This window comes from Lissotriton helveticus, chromosome 5_2 (genome assembly GCF_964261635.1).
Source record: "Lissotriton helveticus chromosome 5_2, aLisHel1.1, whole genome shotgun sequence".
NCBI classification, from domain to species: domain Eukaryota; kingdom Metazoa; phylum Chordata; class Amphibia; order Caudata; family Salamandridae; genus Lissotriton; species Lissotriton helveticus.
Window position 1 is genome coordinate 4,235,414 of NC_136066.1, and position 26,420 is coordinate 4,261,833.

A 26,420-nucleotide genomic window follows, 5' to 3' on the forward strand; every position below is an offset into this window, starting at 1 on the left:
TGGTGTTCAGCATAGAGACAGAGGGTGCCATGCGTCTTTGCACAATGACTCGTGTTGACATGGTAATGTGGCAGACATCCCCTAAGCCCTACTGCCCCTCACACTGGCACAGAGATAGATTGGCCTGGCACCATGACAACAATGCATAGCTCTGGGTCACACAACGGCTTGACTGCAGACACCTGAGAGTGTTATAAATGCTGCCGAAAAATGCCCCTTTCTTGCCAGCTGGCTGCATGTTGCATGGTATTACAACAATTGGTTCCTTCGGGTGTACCACATTTCTTTTAACTCACTCATAGTTATATGTAGTGTATAACTATGAGTGAGTTAAAAGAAATGTGGTACACCCGAAGGAACCAATTGTTGTAATACTGAGTAACTTCCCAGGTTCTGAGGGATACTGGGTCAACCCCATTGGAGATTTTGCATGTTGCATGAGCCTGCCAGGTGGCAGAATCTATGCTGGCATCGGTGGAAGGCTGCTGTCATACTGGAAGCCCCAGACAGAGGCCTCTAGGTTAGGCCGGGGTAGGCGAGGAGACACAGCAGAGCCTGCAGCACTCTGGGGAGGTGGAAACACAAGAGCCAGCGTGAGGTGGAAAGAGGGCTAGAGTGAATGGGGCTCGCGATGGGAGGGGAGAGAAAGCGATTACAATGTGGGGGTGGTAGAGTATCTTTGAGAAGAACGAGGGAGATAAAATTAGAAACGACTACTACAGAGACCATCATCAAATGAATGCGAGGAAAACAAGAAAATAAAGGCAATTGCCCAGGTAAATGGGGACGGGTGTAAGAGGGAAGTGAAGAAAGAGAGACAAAGTGAACGAAGGAGCAAAGCATAGAAAATAACAAGCGTTGCGCGCTCTGAGCTGGGGGAGGGGGAGGGCCATTAAAGGAAGGGGGTGGGCCATTAAAGGAAGGGGGTGGAGAGGAGCCGGTGAAAGCTCGGGCTGAAACTTCAAAGGAAAGCGGACATGGAAGGAAGGGTGGGAGGGAGATTTGCGATCGAGCATATGGGGGTGAGGGGGTGTGCACCCTGGTGAACTCCATGCGTTTGCCAGCAGAGGTGGTGCGCGCAAAGTGTCTGGTGGGAAATGAAAGCTGGGCACAATGCGCGTGGTTGTGCCTTGTGCCCTGGCATAGAGGCACAAGATGCCATGTGCCCTGGCATAGAGACAGAGGGTGCCATGCGTCTTTGCACAATAACTCGTGTTGACATGGCAATGTGGCAGACATCCCCTAAGCCCTACTGCCCCTCACACTGGCACAGAGATAGATTGGCCTGGCACCGTGACAATGCATAGCTCTGGGTCACACAACGGCTTGACTGCAGACACCTGAGAGCGTCATGAATGCTGCCGAAAAATGCCCCTTTCTTGCCACTGGCTGCACGTTGCATGGGCCTGCCAGGTGGCAGAATTTATGCTTGCATCGGTGGAAGGCTGCTGTCATACTGGAAGCCCCAGACAGAGGCCTCTAGGTTAGGCCTGCAGCACTCGGGGGAGGTGGAAACCCAAGAGCCAGCGTGAGGTTGAAAGAGGGCTAGAGGGAATGGGGCTCCCGGTGGGAGGGGAGAGAAAGTGATTACAATGTGGGGGTGGTAGAGTATCTTTGAGAAGAACGAGGGAGATAAAATTAGAAACGACTACTACAGAGACCATCATCAAATGAATGTGAGGAAAACAAGCATCAGAAAGGTGGACAGTTAACCTTTGCATAATTCGTTTTTGTTAAAATCTAAAGTGTGCTACAGCTGATGAATTACATGGTTTTATCAGGCTGATTTATCAGGCTTTCTTATGCGAGAAACACAGCTGCTTTAAAATGGCATAATTCCAGTGCCCCTTGACCTATGCAGAGGAAATGCATTTCTCTTGGTTTTACGGTTTAAACTACACGACATCAGATAAACCATTCAAAAGCAGTGCAGCTCAAACAGAAACTAGTAAGGGGGCTGTGCATGGCTCTACTCTCGGAACGGCTGCTGCAATGGCTCTTCCCACTACTGCGCCCGGTTGGGCGGGGATTCTGGAATCGCTGCACTGGCGCCATGCAGGGTACTATTAAAGCCCTTATCTCGCTGGGTATTTATTTACATGAAAGGGATGTGGCTGAAGTCATAGACATAAAGGAAGGACTCAAACTAGTTTTACGTTCCTTTAAAAGACACAGAACTGCAGATTGTATCTTTAAATCACGTAAACGCTATGAGTAAACCTCGTTCCTGTTCCAGATATTAAAATAGTGAGCTGCTGTGTCGGGGCTGTGACTGACATTCTATTAATGCTTATACGGCGGTTTGTTGCACTTTCCTGGTTTCTAACACAGGGCATATCTCCTGACATGTGGCCATGTTCGAACCAGGCAAATAGTTTGCAAGTCATGATCTTCTTTACAATGCGTCGATCTTAATTTCACATGGAGCGTTGTGCTGATAACATAAAGTCCGTGCACGGTTGAAGTCGGGCTGGGGCTAAAAGGTAGCTACTTGATTACACTGAATCGGGAATCGCACGATTGAAAGCGAGGCTGGAGCTAACAAGTTGTGATTGTAAGAAGGGACAGAGAGGAGGAAAGGTGGGAGGGAACACGGCCTGGGGGAAGCTGGCTGGGGAGGGGGGAGGAGAAATGCAAGTAAAGGGTGTGCGCAGGGAGAGAGAGGGGAGGTGCTGGAGCTGGGGAACAGATATTGCAAGTCATGATCTTCTTTACAATGCGTCGATCTTAATTTCACATGGAGCGTTGTGCTGATAACAAAGTCCGTGCACGGTTGAAGTCGGGCTGCGGCTAAAAGGTAGCTGCTTGATTACACTGAATCGGGAATCGCACGATTGAAAGCGAGGCTGGAGCTAACAAGTTGTGATTGTAAGAAGGGACAGAGAGGAGGAAAGGTGGGAGGGAACACGGCCTGGGGGAAGCTGGCTGGGGAGGGGAAAGAGAAATGCAAGTAAAGGGTGTGCGCAGGGACAGAGAGGGGAGGTGCTGGAGCTGGGGAACAGATGGCCGTGAAAGTTTATGGCCCAAAAGCGCGTGCCTGTGGCCACGTGAACTCGAAGAAAACCGTACGAAAAAACCCGTGGTTTCACGAGTATTTTGAGCACTTGAATTCTCGCCATTTCCCATTCCTTTGGAATGGAAAAGGCGAGACCTAAAAATGGTACAACAGTGCACGATTCACTTTCCTCACCAAAAAGCACAAACCATGGAAGTGAAGAAAATGCAAGTTACTCTCTCAAGAACCCAAGCTAGCTTGTAGGGTACATTAACTACTGTTAAGCTCTCCTACACTGCACTGTGACAAAATACGCCCTCTGAAAATGTCCATCACTGTGTTAAACACACAGTAAAAGTAGTTTTTTTCAAAGCCCCAAAGCGGAGAGTCCAGAAAGCTGCTGTGGTTTGCACATGATATATCTTTGAACTTGAGGGCTTTTGGGTCTGATGTCTAAATATTTTACAAGTTAACTTCAAGTCTACAGTCTATGTATTTTGCCTTCATTAGACCCTCATCAGCTGAAATACAGTTCACGTTACTGGCTCAATCACAACCAATACACGCAGAAAAGGCGGCCGCAGTACATGGCGCACTCTCAGACACAGCCAATCGCTGCTAGGGGGCGTCACCTGGCAGCCATGGTGAAGGGGATGGCTTTCAGAGCTGCCCCTGGACGCTCACAGGAGTTAGTGGACAGCCAGGCATGCAGAGGAAAGATTAGCAAGCGCTCTATCACAGGAAATACAACTCCCACATCAGCCTGCACGTTACTTCTAGTTCAGCGGAGAAGACGAAATGCCATTTAAAAAGAAATGGAATTTAATATTTTTTTTAAGCCCCTGGTGTGGGGAACCAGTGGTTCCTGCTTCAAATTGATTAAAGGATCTATTTGGATACAAAAAGAGATTGTACCACCTTGCTCACACCAATATGTTTTGAGATACACAAGCGCGGAGATACCCCTTCGGGAATCGAGTCCTGCGCTATACAAGCATACAAATAAATAAATAAATACATAAAAGTCAGTGCTTTTCTTGTCATATCAACACAGCTCAATCATTTCAATCTAGTGCTAGAGATCTAGTGCTAGAGCGGGAAACATTTTTTTAAAGTAATAAGCTTCCTACCGTGGTAGCAGGCTGAGAGCAGGAGGCGCCCTCACAACCAATCCCTAAGGAAAATATGATCACAAAACCTGGTTTTAAATGGTTTTCTTATTCAACAGGTGAAGTCCATTTTCAGCAGTCTGGAGCAAACACACCAGTGTAAATCACATTACTACTTTTCTGTTTATTGATTTAGAAGGTTTGTGCAGCAAGTCTTTTCAATTGCACCACACAAAATATACTGGATGACAAGGTTGCTTGATTAAAAATTAAAGAAAAAAGCAGAACGCCCTTGGGTGACCTCAGCGCTCCACATACAGTGGGAGAATTTTAAGCCTTCCTTTAAAATTTGGGAGTAAAATAATTTCTATGGGAGTAATACAAATAATTCATTTTATTCAATATATTTAGGCGCGTAAACCTGGACTTCTATATTACATAAGCCATGCTATCTTTGTAGTTGGAAATTCCATAAAGCAAACTGTGTTTTTCAAATAAAGCCCCATTTCAACTCAGGCAGCATCGAAGAAAGAGCATGGTCTTGGGGCCGATCACAGATGATGCTACGGAGCTGAACCGATCACGCTATCTAGTTCTATGAGGCAGATTTCTTCCACTTAAGAGGTCAAATAGATTGCTGCACACCTCGTCTGGCAGACAATGATTTCAATAAAAGCACTGGACAAATTCTTTAGCCGAGCTAACACAACAATGTTTTCAAAATGTTTGCAACCAAATTTCTAAAAGCATAAAGCTCACCGACCCTTAGTCGCCAACACACCACACTGAGCATTGCTCGGATTATCAAAGCACATCTTGTATTATCCCCTGTTCAACATTCCCTCGTTCCCCAGCCAGACTTGCTCTACATGCATAAAATCCATACCTCCAACAGCACTCATTATTCACCCGCATAGTGATCATGTAACAAGTATGTGTTGAACCGGGTCTAAATCATTCATACACCCCAATGGAAGCAGACATAGCTCGATTAATATAGCGGACCAGAAGATTCCACACAGACTCGCTCGTATCATGCACCGTGTCTGCTCTCCCTGTGAGCTACTCCCGAAGCACATCTGGTATTACCTTTGCTCCATGTGTGCCCACGATGGATGGTGCAGAGATGTTCTCTGCTGGAAGGAGGTCTTCAGAAGGAGACTCACTCGTGAGGTTGGACACGCTGCTGCTAGGGCGAGTGCCCTCTTGTAAATCCTGAGCAACCATCCTGTCCAGCACCCGCCCCAAGCTAGGGGACAGCTTTGGAGAGCAGTGGCAGAGGGCCAAGAGATCCTGGAAGAAAGAACAAATTGACACATTTGCTATAAAAGATCAGCTCTAGATGACATCATGAATGCAGGTCAAGACGGTACGAAGAGCTAGAACTTCAACGTATTCATGAAGGGCCAAAGCAAGCATAGTTAATGAAACTAGGTACCCAACACTGCATAGACATGCCATCTGTGAGAAAGTGCCCTCTTTCATGCATGGTAGGCCCCCACTTTTTTCTGAATTGCTGATGTGCTTTGACTGAGTCGGCCCTGGGCTCCTGCCAATCAGGTACCCAGGGCCTGTGTTCCTTCCCTAAAACTGCATTGACGCCTAAACCCAATTGGCATCTATGGCCACATGTCAGCCCCTGGTAGATGGTACCCTGGGTACCCAGGGCAATAGGACCAGAGAAGGCCCGTAAGGGCTACAGCACTTATTGTGCCACCCTTAGAGGACCTATTGTAAGAAAGTGGCTCTATATATACTGGACCAAAGTACGGTACAGTGTATTATGGAGTCCACCAACCCCAGAGGTATAACAGAGGTTAAAGTCAGAACTGACCTTACTCTCTAAAGTGGTAGCTTGGTCGAGCAGTAAGGCAGTACCAGAGGGCAGTGCAAAAAACATTTGTTGTACACACTCACTCAGCAAAAGGTTTCACACACTCAAGGACTGAACTCCAGGCCAATTGTTTTTATATCAAAAGATATAGTTTTATTTTTAGAACCAACAGGCATAAAAAATATCCTTTTCTCAGCGATGAGTGATCTCAGGTTATTGCTTTGCAGAAAGGCAATGACTTTGTAAACACAATAGGTACAGGGGTTGCAATAGGCAACACAATTCTAAACACAATTTAGCATTGAGCTCAATGTTTTTTTTTTTACAAAATTACAGTTGATTACTTTGTAGATTACTTTTGGAAGTCCAGGACTGGATCCTAGATTTAGTCTTGGGGTCTAAGCTGGAAACAGTTAAGTAAAAACGTTTTGGTTATTGCAATGATTTTTAAGAAATAAAAAGGTATTTTAAAAGTTCACACTTCGAAACTTTTCAGTGAAAATCTGGCAATGTTATCCAATGGGAGAAAATTCAGGTAACCGGTAAAGTATGTTCTCGTTACTTTTGTAATCCAGTACTGGGCTCCTAAGTCCAGCACTGGGATCTCTACTTAAGACAGGCAAGTAATTAAGTTTCAGTAGTTAGTACGATTTCTAAAGAATATTTCAAGTTTTCAAAAGTAGACACTTGGAAGAAATTTCACAGAAAAGAAGACCATGGATTCCTATGGAGAAGGTTCAGGTTACTAGTAAACCCGGTTAGGATTACTTTTGCGGATCAGTACTGGGCCACAAGCTACAGTACTGGCTTCCCTCCTGATCACAGGTGAGTACTTCGGAATTCAGGATTCGGCTGATTTTATAAGAACCTTTCAAGTTTTCAAAACTTCACAAGTAAGACGATTTTTCAAGTCAAACCGTCAATGTTATCCAATGGCAGGTAAGTGATTTATCGGTTTCCAGGTAAGTACTCAACTGGTGAAGTTAAGGTTCTGGGCATAGACTCAGGGGTCCCCCAGGGTCAGGTAGGTACAGTTGGTTCACCCTCAGCGGCACTGGGGCAGCCGGGTGCAGAGGTAGGTAGGCCCAATGATATCCAAGGAGGGAAAGGGGCCTTCGGTTGGTGGCTGCTGGCTAGCAGGCCAAGCGGCTGTGGGAGCTGGGCTCCTGGTCACTTGTTCAGGGCAAATGGGGAAGTAGGATAGGGCAAAGGTTGCACTGCTAGAGGCATTCGGGCGCTGGGTGCAGGGTGCTTTTGAGCTGTCGGGCGCCATTGAGCTGTCGGGCGCTCAATGGTATCCAACGGGAAAGGTAACAAGCATTTGCAATGCAATAGGTCTCGCATTAGGAAAGTTTGAGCTATTGGCATTGTAAATGACACTTTTTTATTTATGTGTTGTTTTTGAAAATAGCGAAATTAATAGTTTTGTCATTTACAATCCCAATAGTTATAACTTTCGTAAATGTGACACCTACAGCATTTGCAATGCAATATGTGTTGTATTTACGTGACTTAGATGTATTGATATTACAAATAACAATGGCTTTTAATTTTTTTAAATAATTAATACTTAAATAAAAGTGATGTAATTTATAATGGCAATAGCTTAAACTTTTGTAAATAACTTTTGTGAAGATTATGTTCAGTGTATTTTATTGTGACGAAAATCCAAGAACAGAAGTGAAATATTAACATCTTTTTGTGACATTTGTAATAAAGCTCGATACATTGAGAGAACATATTTGAACCAGTTGTTGTTGAATGGTTGCGCAGATTGATGCTGGAGTGGCGCTGAGTGATGCTGTGGTGGTGCTGAGTGGTGCTGCCGAGTGGTGCTGTGGTGGTGCCGAGTGGTGCTGTGGTGGTGCCGAGTGGTGCTGCCGAGTGGTGCTGAGTGATGCTGGGGTGGCGTTGAGTGATGCTGGGGTGGCGCTGAGTGATGCTGGGGTGGCGCTGAGTGATGCTGGGGTGGCGCTGAGTGATGCTGGGGTGGCGCTGAGTGATGCGGGGTGGCGCTGAGTGATGCTGGAGCCGAGTGATAATGTGGTGGTGCCGAGTGATAATGTGGTGGTGCCGAGTGATAATGTGGTGGTGCCGAGTGATAATGTGGTGGTGCCGAGTGATAATGTGGTGGTGCCGAGTGATGCTGGGGTAGCGCCGAGTGATGATGTGGCGATGCAGAGGGTAGAAAAGCACAAAAAGCGAGTCTAACAGAGGGCAGAAAGGCAGAAAAACAAGGGAAAAATGAGTCTAACAGAGGGCAGAACGGCACAAAAAACGAGTAACAGGGGGCAGAAAGGCACAAAAAACGAGTCTAACAGAGGGCAGAAGGGCACAAAAAACGAGTCTAACAGGGGGCAGAAAAGCACAAAAAACGAGTCTTACAGGGGGCAGAAAAGCACAAACCAGAGATGAGGGTGGTCAACATTTACCTGAAGTTTCCTGTCTCCCGAGCAGATGAGACAAAAGGAGAGGTGTGAACGGCCCTGAGAAGTACGCCCCCTGGACACCACACCATCTAGAAACCTCCCAGCATGTTTGGAACAGAGACATGCAGAAATAAAGGTTAGGCCCTGGCACGGAGGTTAACCAGTGTACCCAGAGGAAGGCTCCCTGTGGTGGCTGCCACCGCCTCACAAACCCCTAATTCAAGGGTTATGAAAGAACTGACGTCAGCACAGCTCTGAGAGCCAAGTGCCATCTGTGGTCTATGGCCCTGCGTACAGCTATTCTGCAACAAACAGGTAGCTTTTAGGAGGCTATGGGTGCTATGTGGGGTGTTTGGGGCGTTAGACCAGGGATGTCCGAGATTGAAGACTGTACTGTGTCAATTCCGGGACCCTTGGCATTCTGGGCAACCTTTAACCGGCTCTCGTGTAGCTTCTTGAAAGCCAAATAGGAAGTACCGAAAGAATAGACTTTCTCGTCTGAGTTCCTTGAAATCTGCTGGCCAAGCACTTCATTTTACATCAGGCCGCTTCCTTGCTCTGTCAGTGTGTTCCTGTCGCCCAGCAGCTCTGTGCCCGCACTTCGGAGCACACTTGGGTATGAGAGCTGCGACATCTCCCCTCCCAGTTCTGTCCGTGGGACCCGAGACAGGTGGCCAGCAGTATCTTTAATATAAGAAAGGACATTCACACCGCACTGGGGCTAATGCCAGCTTCTTTTCCTTCCGACGATATTTAATTAAAAAAGCCTGAGAAAGTAAAGAAAAATAAACAAGTAATTCAAGCGCAGCCGCATTTTACAGTGGAAGTCCTGGAGCTGCCTTTTTGTGAGGTCACTACGTTTCAGCTGCTGGAAACGTACAATTTAACTGCCCAGAGCATATCTGTTGAGTGGGCGACTCCACTTAGCACCTCCACAGTCTATTTTTAATGTGTCTTTTAAGTAGTGTATGCATGCGCTCTGCTGCAGTGTTAGCACCGCCGTATGTAAAATAAACAAATAAGAAAAGTGCGGGGAGGAGCATAACAAGGCATAGGAAGGCGAAAGGCATGCCTCATTCAACTGTAAGGAGCATGAGACTCCCCCACACTCATCATTACAAAAGGCACTATGTAGTAAGGGCGGGATAGTGTTGTTCTGTTAGCGAGCATGGGAAGTGAAGTGCTCCCAACTGAAGTTAAAAAGAACAAGCATGGAGAGAGAACTGTGGATCAGCGGTCAGAGCTGCTGACTCTGGAGCTGGGGACCAGTGTTCGAGCCTTGGCGTAGGCTCAACATCTGTAATTATTAGCGGATCTGGCACTTTTTAAATTAAAAATAAATAAATAAACAACATCTCGGAAGGAGTGGGAGAAAGATAAAACGAGTTAGTTAAAAAAACATGTGACGGAAGTGACCGGCTGTTTGGAAAGTGAAAGCGCAATTCACATGCTGAATGTTGCAGAAAAGCATATTGTGACAGCAATAGGAACAAGTAGATAAAAGAGCCTGGGGGGAGCGAGTGAGGGGAGGGAAAGCATATGGGGTGTAGATAAAGACAATGTTGTAGGGGGGGGGGGGAGGAGAAATGCGAGACACGGCCTGGCGGCCGTGAAGTGTGAAGCAGGGGGCGGGGGTGCAGATCCCTTTGAAGTGGGAGGCAGGCGGCTCGGGAGCAAATGGTAAAAAGCACGTGCATGAGCACATGCACTATACGAAATCCGCAATGGTTTCAAAGCTTATTTGGCCCACAATACTCGTCTATTTATTCCTTGCGGAATAGAATAGTCGAGACCTGAAAAGGTTGGTTAGCTCTCAACACAAAACCAAGTCACTTGGTCCATGGCATGTCCTATGACCACATCACTGACTCAAACTTTCATCAAGAATCGTTGCTCAGCCAAGCAGAATATTGTGATCAATGTATCTTAATTGTTAATACAGCGGATATGAAATTCCACTCATTATCTGGTTTTGTACTTGCTGTTTATCTGTGGAACTGCTGCACCTTTTAAGAATACTACTTCACAAAAGAGAAAACATGGCAAGGGGTCTTCACCACGTATGCACCAGAGATCTGGAAAAATATCCATGCATCCCATGAGGGCCTTCACCACGTATGCACCAGAGATCGGGAAAAATATCCATGAGGGCCTTCACCATGTATGCACCCTAGATCTCAAAAAATAATCCAGACCGATTTCGTAAAGAGATGAAGACACACCTCTTTAAAGAACACTCCATCACAATGCAGTAACAGATTACTTCTGCTCCCAGAACCAAGCTACCTCTCCGGCCACTCCTTGAGCGTCCTTGAGCGTCACTGCCTTGGACAGAGCTCCACTGCCTTTTGGCATTAGTCACACTATACAAATAACGCAGACATATTTTAATGACCTCCTTTGGTTTATACCCTTCATACAATCTGTTGAACAACCTCCATCCATGTGATAATGCTGAATAAATAAAACGCAATCGCTGGGGCTAGCTTTCCAGCCCATTACTATCCTGCCCACCATGGCGCCTCCGATTCGACCCACACATATGCAAATCATTCCTGGTCCTGCCCCATAAGTTACAGTCCAGCCCCAACTTTCATGACAGGTTATGAGCAAATGCTGTTCTGTTGCAGTAATCCACCACCTCCTCACACACACACACACTTTTTGCCTGGCTTTTGATGCAACTTTGTAAAGTACTGGGTCCCTGTTGTCCATGTTCCCAGCTACAGTATTCTTTCCCTGACACTGATCCACAACTGTCTCTTTAGGCCGCCTGTAGGTCCCTGGTAAAAGCTAACCAGGGCATTGGCACTGAAGAGGGTCCCCTAGGGACACCTCATCTAGGTCATGCAGACTGCCACTGCAGCTTACATGCCTGGTGCAGATAAAACAAAGTCACCATGCACACTGCCTGCGTGCCATGCCAACTAGCACTGTCCATGATATAGGTAGGTCACCCCTCTAGCAGGCCTTACCAGCCCTAAGATAGGGTGCACTATATCACAGGCATGGGCATATCCGCAGATATGCCACTACAGAATTAGGGTCCGCTCGGGGGGCGTGGCTTGGACGCCGAGGAAGATGGCGGTCTAGAGCGTCTCTCCTCCCGTCACGAGCTTTTCCATCGGGAATTGGGACGCTTTTTTGAGCCTGCAGCATAGATGTGACCGGGGATCCGAACACCGGATCACTACCTGAATGCGGTGAGCTGTCCTACGTGGCCGTAGCTGCAGTAGAACGGGAATTGTACCGAAAGAGGCTCCGGACGTTCATGGCGGCAGCGCAAGCAGAGGAGAGGAAACGAGGCACGGAGTAATCTCCAGCGAAGCAGTGAAATCCGCCATCACGAAGGAGATTGAAGTATGTGGAAGCGGCAGCGCTCGGCAATGATTTGAGCTGCAGGATGAGGACAATGATCGCGTGAGTAAAGTGCGATCGGCCATGTCGGGCTTCCTTCACCTTAACCAAGATGGCGGCCGCCACTCGGTAATGCCTAAAAGTTTGAGACAAAGTGACTTTCCACACTGCCTTCTGTCCAAATTAGCATGAATAAAACGCCAGGCGAGCAATGCTGGCAAATGTACTAACACCTGGGGAGGAAAATAGGCGCACATTTCCAATCTGGCCATGGGGGCTTCATGTGTGCGCTGAATGCCTGACATCAGACCACAATGAGCTCTCCAATGACACAGTGACCTCTCCACAGTGATTTCCAATCTGGTCATGGGGGCTTAATGTTGCTGCGCTGAGCGCCTGGATTGCCTGACATCAGACCACAGTGTGCTCCACAATGCAACAGTGTTATCTCCAATGATAATAAGTGCCTGGAGTGCCTGATATCAGACACCAGTGTTCTCTCTAATGACACAGCGATCTCTCCATAGTGTTCTCTCCAATGACAGTGATCTCTTCACAGTGATCTTTCCAATGACACCACATCCTCCACGTGCACACCCGGAATGTATGTTTGTGACGCCCTGTACCTCAGATCCCACTTGTTGAAGTGCTATAGCTACCAGTGAACTGAGATCTGGCCGACCACTCTCTTCTATAGATCTGTGTTGTCTAATCTACCCCACGTGCTTGCCGAGGGGGACTTTCAGGGCTCCGTTCAAGGATCTAAGCAGTCACGATGGAGACCAAGGACCAGGGTACCCTTAAAAGACTTAAATCGGAACACTCGAACCCGGGATCGCCGAATAAACCAAAGAAAGTCACTCAGGACGCACTTGATATGATATTGAATAGGCTAGATGAAGTGAAGGACCTAGCCAAGGTCACTAAAGAGGAAGTGGTGGCAATCCGTCAAGATATCCGAGACACTAATGCGCGTTTAACAGAAACTGAATCCAGGATTAGTCGCCTGGAAGACATAGAGGTCAAAAACTCGGCGGCTCTGAAACACCTACACATCTCCTCTGACCAGACTACTAGACGATTGGCTGAGTTGGAAGACAGAAACAGAAGAGGGAACCTACGCATTTTTGGGATTCCGGAGGGGTCCGAAGATTCAGAGGGGTCGTGTATTCGGTTCTTGGAATCATGGTTTGCTAAAGCCACAAACCTGACTTTTACCAACCCTCTTGAATTTGATAGAGCACATAGAGTGCCAGGAAGAATCACCAAGACGCAGAAAGGACCTAGGCCCATCGTCTGTAAGCCGTTGCGCTATCAACATGTGGAGCAAATCCTTGCCTTTGTGCGGAAGCACAATCATATCCTGTGGAGAGACACCAAGGTCTATATTTCTCAAGACTATAGTAAGGAGACGGTAGAAATCAGGAAGGCCTTCTTAGCCCTACGACCACAACTATCATTGAGGGGATATCAATTTGGTTTTGTGGGCCCGGCGAGGTACAGGGTGACAATACGTGGTTCGCCGCACTACTTCACGGATCCTATGAAGCTCAAACGCATGCTGGAGGAATTGGAAGAACGCGATATGGAACGCGACATGGAAACCAACAACCCAGACAATCTGGCGGCCTCAGCTTCGGGATACAAATAATCATCTCTGGGAGTTGGTGCTTTCATCAGGCTATTTCTGCCCTGATAGGTCCGCTGGTCTAGTAGGCTTGTCACTTGCAGGGTAAGGTGCCAGGCTCGCAGACGCCTTCTGTCACTAGACACTGGAAGTTCTACCGTGAGTTGTAATGTGGCGTAAAGGGTTTGGATTAACGTCCTGGAAATCTCTTTACTTTCCATTTCTCGTTATTTGATCTGACATCGATCTACTGTTACTGATCTAAACTCTTTGACTTGAGTTGATTCGCCTTGTATGGATACTACTGTTGCGGGTACCGAGGAGATGTTATTCGTAACGATCTAACTGTGTCCATGTCTCAGCACACCGGCAGAGTGCTTCGGAGTTGTTCGGATCTCACCGCGGCAGTGCTGAGATTCTTTGACTAAGTGAACGCTCATTGGCAGTTTACTGCTTATGCTTATGCTACTTATGCTACTTATCAGTACTGAATAGGCCTAGAGTCTACTAGCCCTTGGGGGCCCTTGATGAAGGATATGATGCTATAATATCTTCCAATGGCCCGTATTGTACTCTATATTGCTTCTATTTACTTTTTTCTATTGCTATAAATCTAGTGAAATATTCCAGATTGTTTCAGGTTATCAAGTTTGCACTTTAGTGGTGCGTTATGGGTTCTACATTGGTTACACCACACCATTTCAATGCTTTCACTGCTTACGTAAATGGTTATATGCATTGTGCACAGTTGTTCCAAGGTTTATGCAAGACTAATATAGACTGGAGGGTTACTGCGGTTTTCCTCACGTCGCCATGCTTCTGTACTACAGTTGGGGTGGGTGGGGTGGGGGGTTGTGGGGGAGAGGGGGGGATGAGTGTTGTGTGTTATGGTTTGCTTTTTTACTTCTCATTCCTCTTCTCTTTTCTTTTCCTTTCTCTTCTAATCTATCCCTTTTCTCTCGACTGGACAAGTTGTATCATTCACATGTTGTATCTGTATACCCACACTCAGATCATTCATGTTCTATCTCTGTGTGCCCAAGCGTCTGCTCACGGTTTCTGTCCGTTTTATCACATATTGGTCAAAGCTGGGTGCTCCTCATATAAGGTGCCACGTGGCACGTTACTTCTTGGGATTTATAATGCACTCAAGATACATGCACTAGTATAAATGTCACATTCCACACTCTCCACTCCGCTTGGAATGACCTCATTTGACCAACTGAAAATTCTGTCTATGAATGTTAAAGGTTTGAACCAACCCATAAAAAAACAGAAGATATTAGACTATGTGCGTAGGCAGAGAGGGGACATTGTTCTGTTGCAGGAGACCAAACTAGACGCTAAACAGTTCTATACTCTGCGTAATAAGTTTTATTCGGAGGTTGTGGGGTCAAGTGCACTGGGTAAAAAGAATGGGGTTCTGATATTATTATCAAAAAGATCCAAGATAGAATTACTGTCTTCCTCATCAGACGAAAAGGGATGCTGGGTCACAGTAAAGCTTGCCAGAGACAACACGGAATTCTTTGTCACGAATATATACGCACCTAACACTAATGACCTAGACTTTTGGCAGGACTTAGTCAAACAGATTGCAACGATACCTGATACGGCAGTACATATACTAGGGGGTGATTTTAATCTTCCATTTGATCCTGCCCTAGACAGAGATTCGAAGTGTGTGTTTAAACCGAACAAATCACATAATGCTTTCATTAAATTGTGTCAACGTTTTAATTTGGTTGATACGTGGAGAATACAAAACCCTACTGACAGGGACTACACATTTTACTCTTCCCCTCATGATTCGTACTCTCGCATTGACTACATTCTCATTACACAAAATGGTGTTGCAAGGATAGAAGATACATCAATAGAGCCGAGAGTACTGTCAGACCACTCATGTATCTCTCTATCCATCAGCAACATCAAACCGTCCCCTAAACAGACGTCATGGAGACTCAATGAGGAAATCTTAAACAAAGAACAACATAAAACTGACATTCAAACAGCCATTCGGTCATATTTGGAGATAAACAGGAGAGGGGACACTTCAGATCTTGTGCGCTGGGAGGCTTTGAAAAGTACCTTAAGGGGGGTGTGCATCAAAATCCGTTCAGCAATGAACAGATTGCAATGCAAAATTGGAAGCGTTAGAAGCAGAGATAGCTAATCTGGAAAACAGACACCAGATGACAAGGGATCGGGAGACACTCAATACCATGACTAACAGAAAATACGAATATAACAAGCTGGTGAGCGAAAGGGCGGGAGTGTGGCTGGACAGAAGGCGAAGATTTAAGCTCTGTGAATCTAACAAGGCTGGTAAAAGCCTGGCTGCATACCTAAAGTTCAAAGTGCAGAAAAATTCTATTAATGTCATAAGGGACTCTGCGGGAGTAGGTCATTCGGACCCCCAAAAAATAACTGAGGTCTTTAAAGACTTTTATGAGGACCTGTATGCTAAAAATGAATCGGTTGCTGAGGACAAAATTCAAGGGTATTTGCAGGAATGTGACCTGCCAAAGCTAGGGCCGGAAGAACAACACAGCCTTAATGAACCGATCTCGGCTACTGAGGTGGAAAAAGCAATCAGGGGGTTGAAATGTGGCAAAGCACCTGGCCCTGATGGCTTTACGGCTAAATTTTTACAAAAGCTTTGCAACAGATTTAGTTAAACCCCTTCTGAACCTCTTCCACGAGTTTACGGAGTCAGGTGAAGTGAGGGGCACATTGGCAGAGGCGACTATCGCAGTTCTACCAAAAGATGGCAAAGACCCGTCGCTACCAAAAAATTATAGGCCGATTTCCCTGATTAATTTAGACTGTAAATTACTAACCATGATTTTATCAGCCCGTTTACAAAAAATTCTTCCTACCCTGGTACACCCATCTCAATCGGGTTTCTTAAAACATAGACTGCCTAGCGATAACACCAGAGTATTGGCCCACGCCCTAGAAAAAGCAAAACTTCTGAATACCCCCACGGTAGCAGTCACACTAGACGCTGAAAAAGCCTTCGACAAGGTAGATTGGACCTTCCTTGAGGCAGTTTTACACAAATTTTATCTAGGGAAGACATTCACTAAACTTGTAATGGTTCTGTATGCCGGCCCTACTGCTAAGGTTAGAGCGGGTGGCTCCTTCTCTTCTTCTTTCTGCCTGAAACAGGGAACAAGGCAAGGGTGTCCATTATCACCATCTCTGTTCTTACTAGCTATAGAACCTTTTCTATATCATATCCGAAATAATGAGGCCATTGCTGGTGTTACGTTTGATGACTGTACTGTAAAATTAACTGCATACGCCGATGATGTGCTGATTTTGACGGAGAAAGCTGACGAGGTTATCCCGGCCCTAATGGACACAATTGATGAGTTCTCTAAAGTTTCAGGGTACAAGCTGAATAAGGACAAAACAGAAGTCAAGCTACTAAACAACAGCGGGGTAAAGAAATACTTGGTTCATCTGGCCTCACCTGGCAGCCAAAAGCTTTTAAATATCTGGGCTTAGATTTTGAAAAAGACTTAATTACGACCCTGAAAGTGAATGAGGACTTAACGTTAAAAAAGATCTCTAAGTTGTTAGATAGCTGGTCACCCACATTTTTTTCCTGGTGGGATAGGGCTCAGACTCTTAAAATGATGTGCACACCTCTGGTTAACTACCTGGCTTGCATGCTCCCAATGACTTTTTCGGACGAATTCGTCAAAAAAGTGGACAGGTTGTTTGGAGAGTTCCTGTGGCGAGGGAAAAAAGCCAGGATATCACTGAAAAAGTTGCAACTAGCAAAAGAAAAGGGCGGCCTGGGCCTGCCCTCGTTCAGGAACTACCAGACGTCCTTCCTCTGTAAGCAGGGGGCTCTTTGGCTGGTCGACTCTACATCCTATACTCCAGTGTGGCTATCTATTGAGCGATCATTAATGGCGCATGCACCCCTCTCGGCTCTCCTCAGCATGGACTTGACCCATGTACCCCACTCCAAATACATTCTACTAAATACCAGAAGGGCACTCCTCAGGCTTGACCAGTCCCATAAAACTGATTAGGTAATTCAAAAATCTACCCTACTCTCGTTATGGCATAACCCTATGATTCGGATAGAGGGGAAGACCCTTTATTGGGAGTTGTGGGCTACACGTGGTATCCATATGGTAAATGACCTTTATGAAAATGGTAGGCCCATACCCTTCTCGACACTGCAAGAGAAATTTAATTTGCCGCCCATAGAATTCTATCAATTCTTGAAATTGAAAGCCGCCATCTCTAAACGTGCCCTCACTACAAGACTTACCATGGCTGCTGACCCGTCTCCGACTACTATACCATGTTGACCATTTTGTATCTAGAATATATAAATTGCTCCTCCCCCTGCCCAAGAAACCTCATAAGTTAACGGAAAGCAAGTGGGAATCGGAACCTAACTCGACAGGCATACCAATAGATTGGGAGGTAATACACAACACTGCATTATCAAATAAGGTATCACCGATTCTATGTCAAACAAAATACATGTTGCTGAACAGAGTGTTCTGGACCCCTCAGAAACTGTTTGAATGTAATCTGAAGGATACGCCTAATTGCTGGAACTGCCAGGAAGCACCTGGAGACTTGGCGCACATGCTTTTTGATTGTTCCCTATAAAGATCATTTTGGAGAAAAATATTTGCATATATTCATCAGGTATTCGGAATCACACCTGTACAGGAATTTGTAGATGTCATCTTGGGCCCTTTAGAAACACAATTAACAGACATCCATGACAGACAACTACTTGATATCATGTTGACATTGGCGTGCAAGGTCATTTTATATAAATGGAAAAATTTAGCTGAAGTCAACTTTAAAATATGGATGGAATGGCTTTCCTTCTTGAGAGGGGCGGACAATCCGGCACTACAGTCGGCCACATGGAAGCCTTCGAACAAAAAACTGTGGTCCTCCCTGGATGCGTCATCCTCCCACTTTGAACCTCCATGATACACACTTCAACAGACTGTCTGTCTATATAGAATTTAGTATCTCTGTTTGGTCCCATATTTTCCACGCTTAAATGCTTTTAACGTTCAAATGCTTTCAACGCTTGAATGCTTTACTGTGTATGTACTTACTTTCGCCTACACTGCGACCCATGCTTCTGTAAACCGATTGCTATTGATATATTGATACATCTGTCCTCTTTCTCTTTTTCCTCCTTTTTCTCTCTTATTCCTCCTTTCCTCTTTACTTTCCCTTTTTTTCTTTCTTTGTTCTTTTGATTATTGTAAGAGTCATTGTGCCAACATTACATCCATCTGTGCATTGGAAGATTTACTGTATTGTCTTCAATTTTCTCCAATCTTCAATAAAAAAGATTTGAATAAAAAAAAAAAAAAAAAAGGAATTAGGGTCCGCTCCTGAATATTCTAAGTTCCAGGGAAGCCATAGAGAGTACACAGGCTGGAAACTTGACAACTTGAGTTCCAAAGCACCATGGTTACTTCACTGAAAACAGGAGTGCTTGGTACCAAACAACTCATTGTAATAAATCTACACTTGTGTCAGTGTGAGATTTATTACACCATGTACTCAGAGGGCACCTCAGAGGAGCCCCCTGAAAACCTACCGACCCTGGTGTGGGCACAGACTGGCTTTAGGCAGCCTGCCACATAGACATGTTTCTGAATCCCTGGGTGGAGTGTGTCTGCTCTCGGGACCAGAAACAATGCACATCCTTAGCAGAGGTCCTCCCCCAGGATGGGCCAGTGCTGGAAGGGGAAGCTTCAAAGGCCAGCCGCCTTTGTAACGTGCCCTCATCCCATGCTGCTAGCAGCATATGGCAGCCCTCGGTTTACCACCCCTCAACATTGGGCAGGAAAACCTAGAATAGGAGGTGTGCCCACCTCTACCAACTCCACCCCTAAGGTGGGGTAGGGGGTGAAGCACATCTTTCAGTCCCCGCCATCTTGAAGATGAGGAGACCCCCACCAATCGGGGCTAGGTCTATGCCCCCTCCCACTGGAGGGTGGCATAAGTTAGGGTGTAGTCATCCCAGGGAAGGTGCCTATTGGGTCTACCTGCTACTCACCTAAAACGACCCTATATTTAGTATTTAGGTGGCTCCTCCAGACCTGAAAACTAGTTCTGCAACGACCTAAGAAGAACAAAGACATTACTGCAGAGAAGCCTGTAGACGACTACTGCTTTGGTCCCAGCCCTACCGGCCTCTCTCCAGCTTCGACGACCCTGTGACTTGTCTTGCAGCCAGCGATGTCTGAAAACCCTGGGCGGACTGCTGCCTTTGAAAAAGACTCCAAACTCTCATGGACAGCCAACCTGTCCAGAAGAACCTAAACTTCACGGACGCCGGACGTAGAAGGATCTGTGTCTCCTGCCCACTCTGCACCAGATGCCCACAGTCTGAGTGGCCTTCCTGCCCAGTGAAGTCACCACAACGATATGGAATCCAGCACCGGTCGACCTCTCCTCCTGACCTCCACCACGGTACCTGCAGTGTAAACGTGAACCTGAAGGCCCCAGGCCCCCCCTCAACCGTGACCCGCCCAGTAAGAAGAAACCTGATGTCTAAAGGCACCCCCGCACCCGAAGCCGCTGGGCTTTGAGGAGCTTGACCAGCGGTGGCACCTGTGACCCTCAACATCCCAACATACCTGTGCTGTCACAATTTTTCTTCCTGCATCCTCCGGTTCAATGCCTGCAGACTGTTTCCCAAAAGAAGATTTTCTATTGAAAGGCATTGGGTGTCCGACACCGAAATGGCACCCTGCACCCGGTCACCCCTGTGCCGCAGGTGGTGTCTGTTTGGTGCTGTCTTGTGACACCCCTGTACTTTCAAATCCCCAAACCTTGGCCCCTGCAACCGATCTAATTACATGCACACAGTGCGGTTCGAAGCACCCCCAGTCTCCATTGAAACGCGTTGGGCGAAAGTCCGAATTTGCACCCAACCGCCCCTGTGCCGCTAGGGGTACAGTTTTGGTACTCCCCTGACCCCTGCTGACCTTTGGTGCCGAAGATTGGAATTGTAAGAAACAAACATTGCAAGTGAAGGAGCACTGTCTATTGAACTAGTTTGTCATACAAAATTCTTCATTTGAATCACATTATTTGCAATGCCAGAGAGTCAATAAATATAATTCAATAACAAAGATTATCTCAAAGAAAGCATCATATTGAAATGTATATTCTTTGTGTTCTTTTATTGCTGGTTTCACATTTATGACAAATGAGGACATCTTGAAGGAGCTCAGGCGGCCAGCCATGTGAATCCCCCCAACATCCGATAAAATATCTCCTTTCTGCGCTGAAATATAATCGGAGGACGTCTGACAGAGTTCCTGACGGAATGAGAGAGCCATCGCTGGTCGCCTCGTCTACTTTGGGAGATGAGAGCGCTGAGGCCACAACCGTGAGGCGTGGCCCAACGAGACGGAGATCTGTATTAGAAAAAAATCGGAGAAGCAGAAGGGTCAGCTAGTGTCAGTGGCGAGGCCTGGTCTCCGGCTAAGAAAAGAGGCGGGAGGCAATGTGCCCGTCTGGACCCAACGACAATGAAGCCGTGAGGACCCAACCCGCGAGCGAGCAAAGATCATTGCGGTCACACCCCGGGACGTGGCATGATCGAGCAGATGTCCGCTCCGCACAGAATCAGCGGCACCGAAAGGAGATATGGCGCCGGCCCACCTGCAGTGAGGGGCGGTCACTGTGACCACTTTAGTGAGAGGCAGAGGCCAGGCGCCTGAATTGAACACCGTAGCAATGCAACGGTGAAACAGAACCGCCAAGAAAGTAAAACCGACAGTGCCGTTGCAGGCCTGCATTAAGGTGAGGCCCTGTGGCTATGAGACCCATGGGGAAGGAAATCAAAGGGGCCAGCACCAAGGGCACTAAAGAGGAGACAGCCCGCAGAAAAAAGCCCCCCTGCTGGGCAAAGGTAATGCCTGTGAAAGCCGTAACACCCTCCCCTAGTGGTGATCACTGAGGGGAGAGAAGTGAGCCGGATCCTCCGTGGCAACGAGAGGAGGGTAAGTGGGACCAGGGTCGTACACGGCTTCCCAGTTGACTCGCTTACGACCCCCACTTGGCTTAGTGGTGCCACCTGCAAGGGAGCTGGAAGGGGGGGGGGTGGCCACACTAGTGGGTGCCCCACTCCCAGCAAGTAGTGGAGCACAACGGACACCACCTTCGAGATAGGAAGGCCAGGTTTAACAGTGGAGATACCTTGAGTTCGGACCGCGACCCGGGGGTGACCCGTCACCCCAAACGATCCTGTGGGGCAGCCAGAGTCATGTCATACGCTAGTCACCCACTGAGAAATTCAAATTGAACGAGCAAGAGCTCACCTACGGCGCAGAGAGGTAGACGTGGTGTGGAAAACTAGCTTAAGACAATGTCGGTGAACACACCAAAAGTTAGACAAATCTGTGCAGCCCAAAACAGATGCTTCAGTAGCAGTGGAAGCCAGGCAACAACAACAGCCAACTACTACAGAGGGAGCCCCGACACTGCAGGACATTATGGCGGCAATACAAAGGTTGCATACAGCATTGGAGAGTAAAATAGACACAGTCACCTCGGAGGTTACCCTGATGCATGCAGACCTACGTAGCCTATGTCCCTGCGTCAAAATCATTGAAGACTCCATAGCCACACTCCAAACCATCACTAAAACACTTAAGGTACAAATTAAAGCCTTGCACACTACAACTGCCACCCTAGAGGCTCGGTTGGAAGACTTTGAGGGGCCGGCCTGCAGAAACAATGTCAGGAATCTGGGGGTACCAGAGCAGGCGGAGGGCCTGACTATGGCCCTGTTCGTTGAAGACCTAATCGTGAAGCACCTTCAGCCACGTGGTCTCTCCAACTACTTTTCAGTGGATCGGACCCACCAAATCCCGGGAGGCCCACTGAGACTTGGGGCACCCCCTAGGCCTAAAGTGGTGTGGATCTGCAGACGGCCAGATCGGCCCCACCACTTAAACTGTAAAATGCTATCATCACATTTTTCTCAGATTTATGGATTAAAGTTCACAAACGGCACAACTCCTTCCTTGAGGTCAAAAGGGCCCTACTTGATCGAGACTTAAAGTATGAGATGCTATTCACGGCCTAACGATGAATAGCAGCGATGGGTAAGACTTGGTTTTTTGAGAACCCTGTGGAGGCCTGGGACTGGCTGGATGGTTGGCGGATGGCAGAGAACCAGCGCTCCTGTACCAGCCGTCAAAAAAGCAGCAAAGACAACAGGGAAAACAACAAAACCAGGAGGCAGAAGATGCAGTGAAGGAAACCTCTGGAATTCTGACCCCCGTAGGGGACCCCAGCCTAAGTCAGATAAAACTTAGTGGCGTTTCACGTCTACAAAAAGACACTGGGGCTTCCTGTGGATTGGCGGTGGCTTGATTGTACTGCTATAGTGCGGTAAAGACTTCACATGCTTAAGGGGGAGGGACAGCGGGCAACAGAGTTGGGTCACGTTCCCCTGCAATGGGACATTAAGGGTGGGATACACAGGCACTCTGCGGTGTTGGGGGGTAGGCAGTTTTGAGTCTACGATGCAGGGAGGGGGCAAGTTAGCTTAAGTAGTTTACCTGTGGTGTTTATGGGTACACGTGTTGATGACCGTGACGGCGACCTACAACGCCTATCCCATGTGGTTAGGCGACGCATATTAATGCAGTACCTCCCTCCCCCAACGCTCCAGGGTGTTTAAAAAAAATAAAGATAGTGACTTCCCCAGCAAGGCGGGACCCCCCAGCCAAGACATCGAGATACTCAATATAGGACCTAATGAAAACTACTCATATACAATTTAGTTTCAAAATCCTTTCCTGGAATGTGACAGGGTTAGTGGACAAAATTAAACCGGGAGTAGTACTACATAACAAAGCGGCACTCAACTGATATAGTTCTTCTCCAGGAAACGCAGTTGCAGGGCACAACTTATGGTTCATTAAATAGGTGGGGTTACAAATCAGTGGCACACGCGGGCTACTCTAGAGGCTCTAGGGGGGTTGGCGTCATGCTCTGCAACTCTTTTCCATTCACTACACAGCATATCACACATGATTCGCACGGACATTTTGTGGCGCTCTATGGGCACTGGGAAGGCCGCTTATTTAACATCTCTCTCTACAACGCCCCCCCTCCCCCCCCCCCGACGCTCCACACTGCGGATCTATCAGATCTGGGCTTGCTTATTGCATGACTATCACAGGGGGGGGGTAACCATAGGAGGTGACTGCAATGCTGCTCTCAGCGGAGAGATAGACTATTGGCCGGTGCAACAAAGGGACCCCTCGGACAAGGTCCTGGCAGATTTTTTCTCGGCTATGGTCTGGTGTGTGGCGTTTGCGCAATCCACTGGCCCGTCAATATACTTTTCATTCTGGTGCACACAACAGAGTGTTGCGCATAGACTATATACTTGCTTTAGGAGTGCAGCTTCCAATGTTTTGTGAATTGCATCATCTCCCAAGGGGGATCTCAGAACACTCCCTAATCTGCAAATATATGGTAGATGAATTGAACCTGGGGGACACGTGGTACCTCTTAATCCCTGGTACTTGATGATGCCTAGTATCCGAGGCAAATTGCAGAAGGCCACTGACCAGTACTTCAAAAAAAACGAGGGTATGGTAGACTCGACTTCTGTGGGAGGCATTTAAGGCATTGGTAAGAGGTCAGGGTGTCTAGCTGATTGCGAGTCACAAAGAAGAAGAAGGAACAGCTAGAGGAGAAAGAGATCAAGAGCCTGGAGACCGAAATGATCTCGACAGACCTTACGGAGGTGCAACATGAACTGCACATCAAACGGAAAGAATATAGAGATGTTACGGAGGACGATTATATGATTATACGAGGTGGGAGATAGAGAGGGCAAACTCCTGGCATGGTTAGACGACGGGAAACAGCAGCAAAATGGGTATTCGAGGTGGTCACGGAGGGAGGAGTGGCAGTAAGAGGCAGACAAGGTATTGCTGATGCCTTCGCAGCATTTTACACACAAATATACACCCCTTCCAAATAATGCCACTACAGAGGAAGCGGAGGATTTATCAGCACCCCCCTCCCAAAATGGCATTGCTAACAGTGACCTACTGGGATAAACTAGATGCAAACCTCACGGGGAGTGAATTGACCCAGGCCATTTGGTCACAAAAAAAATGGGAAAACAATGGACCCAAACGGCCTCCTGATCGAATTGTATAAACTGACAGCCTCCAAGATTGCTACTTACCATGTCAAGATGTTTCAAGAGTTTGGAGGTTGGGAGGCTTCCAGAAGACCAAAGACTTGCTAATATTTTGGTAATACATAAAGCAGAAAAACTACAAGAATGCTATATGTCTTACAGGCCGATTTCCCTGTTAAATGATGAGGTTAAGATCTTGGCCAAGTTGTTAGCAACTTGATTGACCCAAGTGATAGGTACCCTGATCAGTCGGACTTCGTGCCTGGTAGGAACCCCTACACGGGTTGCTAGGAAGGGCAAAATATGTGCAAGAAGATGCCTTGGTGGTGTCACTGGACGCTAGAATGGTGTTTGATATGATAGAATGGCCATTTCTGTTCGCAGTCCTGGAGAGACAAGGGTTCAGGTCGACGTTTCTAGCATGGATACGTCTCTTATACATGGATCCCTAAGCGCAAGTGACAGTATATGGATGTAAATCATGATCTTTCAATTACAACAGGGCATGAGACAAGGTTGCCCCCTTTCCCAGCTGATCTTTGCCTTCGTTTTGGAGCCCCTGGGGGTATGGATACGGGGAGACCCGCTGATCAGGAAGCTAAAAACGGCCCGAGGATAGGATCTCGCTATATGCAGATAACATCCTCCTCTACGTGGTGAGCCCTTATCCAACACTACACAGAATACTTCATATCTTTACCCTATACCAACAATATTTGGGTTATTCCATAGATTGGGATAAATCATTGATCTATGTCCTACATGACGAATCACCACATCTCCCTAGGTCGTGTACGGCAAGGGTGGTGACTGAGGGATTCTAATAACTGGGTATATATTACCAGGGACCCTGCAGTTTTCCAGGAATGCAATATAGAACTCTCCCCACCCCACAACGTCTCCGATAAGATGTACAGCACTAGAGGACCCTGCCCTTGTAGTTGTTAGGAAAGGCATCCCTCTACAAAATGATGGCATTACCTCGGTTTTTATATGACCTCTATAATACAACATACCTAGTCCCACCTACATTTTTTCGAGCAGTAGAAGCGGTTGTGCAAACCCTTTTTTGGGATGGGGGGACCTCGAGAACAGCTTTACAAAAACTGACTACGAGCGGTTATGAAGGGGGATTGCACTCCCTGCGCTTCAGTACGATTACTGGCCAGCAGAACTCACTGTAGTTAATCACTAGGTCCATCTACCACCGAACGAGCCAGCGTATCGAATGGATAGGAAAACATGCTACCAGGGGCTAACTCAGAGCCATTTATGGAGGGAAAGAAGACACCGTCAATTGCCCCATCTTCAGTGAGCATCAGAATTAGGCATGCGTCAACAGCGGCACTGGGATGGCATGATAAGATTACACGAGCCACACTGCTGTGGCACACACACAGCTAGCCCTCCTAGCGAAACACCAGGGATTTGTTAAATGGGACCTTATAGGCCTCTTCTGTGTTGGAGACCTATAGGCTAATGGGGAGGCAAAAACCTTTACTGATCTTCAGAGAGAAAATGAACTGGCACCCGTGGAAACCTTCCACTACCTCCACATACACAATGCACTGAAGAGGGACATTCCAAAAGGGGCAGACCTCCCTGAATCTTCCCTGTTAGAAGACAGACTGCTTGATGATTTTATGCAAAGAAAAGCAATATCCCTAACGTACCGGAAAATATTGCATACCCCCCTGACACCCCAGTGAGGATACGGGATAAGTGAATGGAGGACCTGGGGCCACTGGAAGATGAGTGGTAAGAGGCAATTGCGTCCCCGAGAGAGGTGGCCATACGCTCTCGTTTTCGACTGGTCCAACAAAAGATTCTGCACAGAACATATCATGCATGCACGACACTGGTCAAAATGGG

General features: G+C 47.1%; 1 protein-coding gene across 2 annotated transcripts in view; it reads right to left on the minus strand.

The window, feature by feature from the left end:
• The window catches only part of GLE1 (GLE1 RNA export mediator), a 171,872-nt gene that overhangs the window by 131,293 nt on the left and 14,159 nt on the right, over positions 1–26,420 (minus strand). For both annotated transcript variants that reach the window (XM_078646606.1, XM_078646607.1), the window contains one exon: positions 5,194–5,397. In XM_078646606.1, the coding sequence (XP_078502732.1) occupies positions 5,194–5,397 (204 nt within the window). The remainder of the gene's footprint in view (positions 1–5,193; positions 5,398–26,420) is intronic.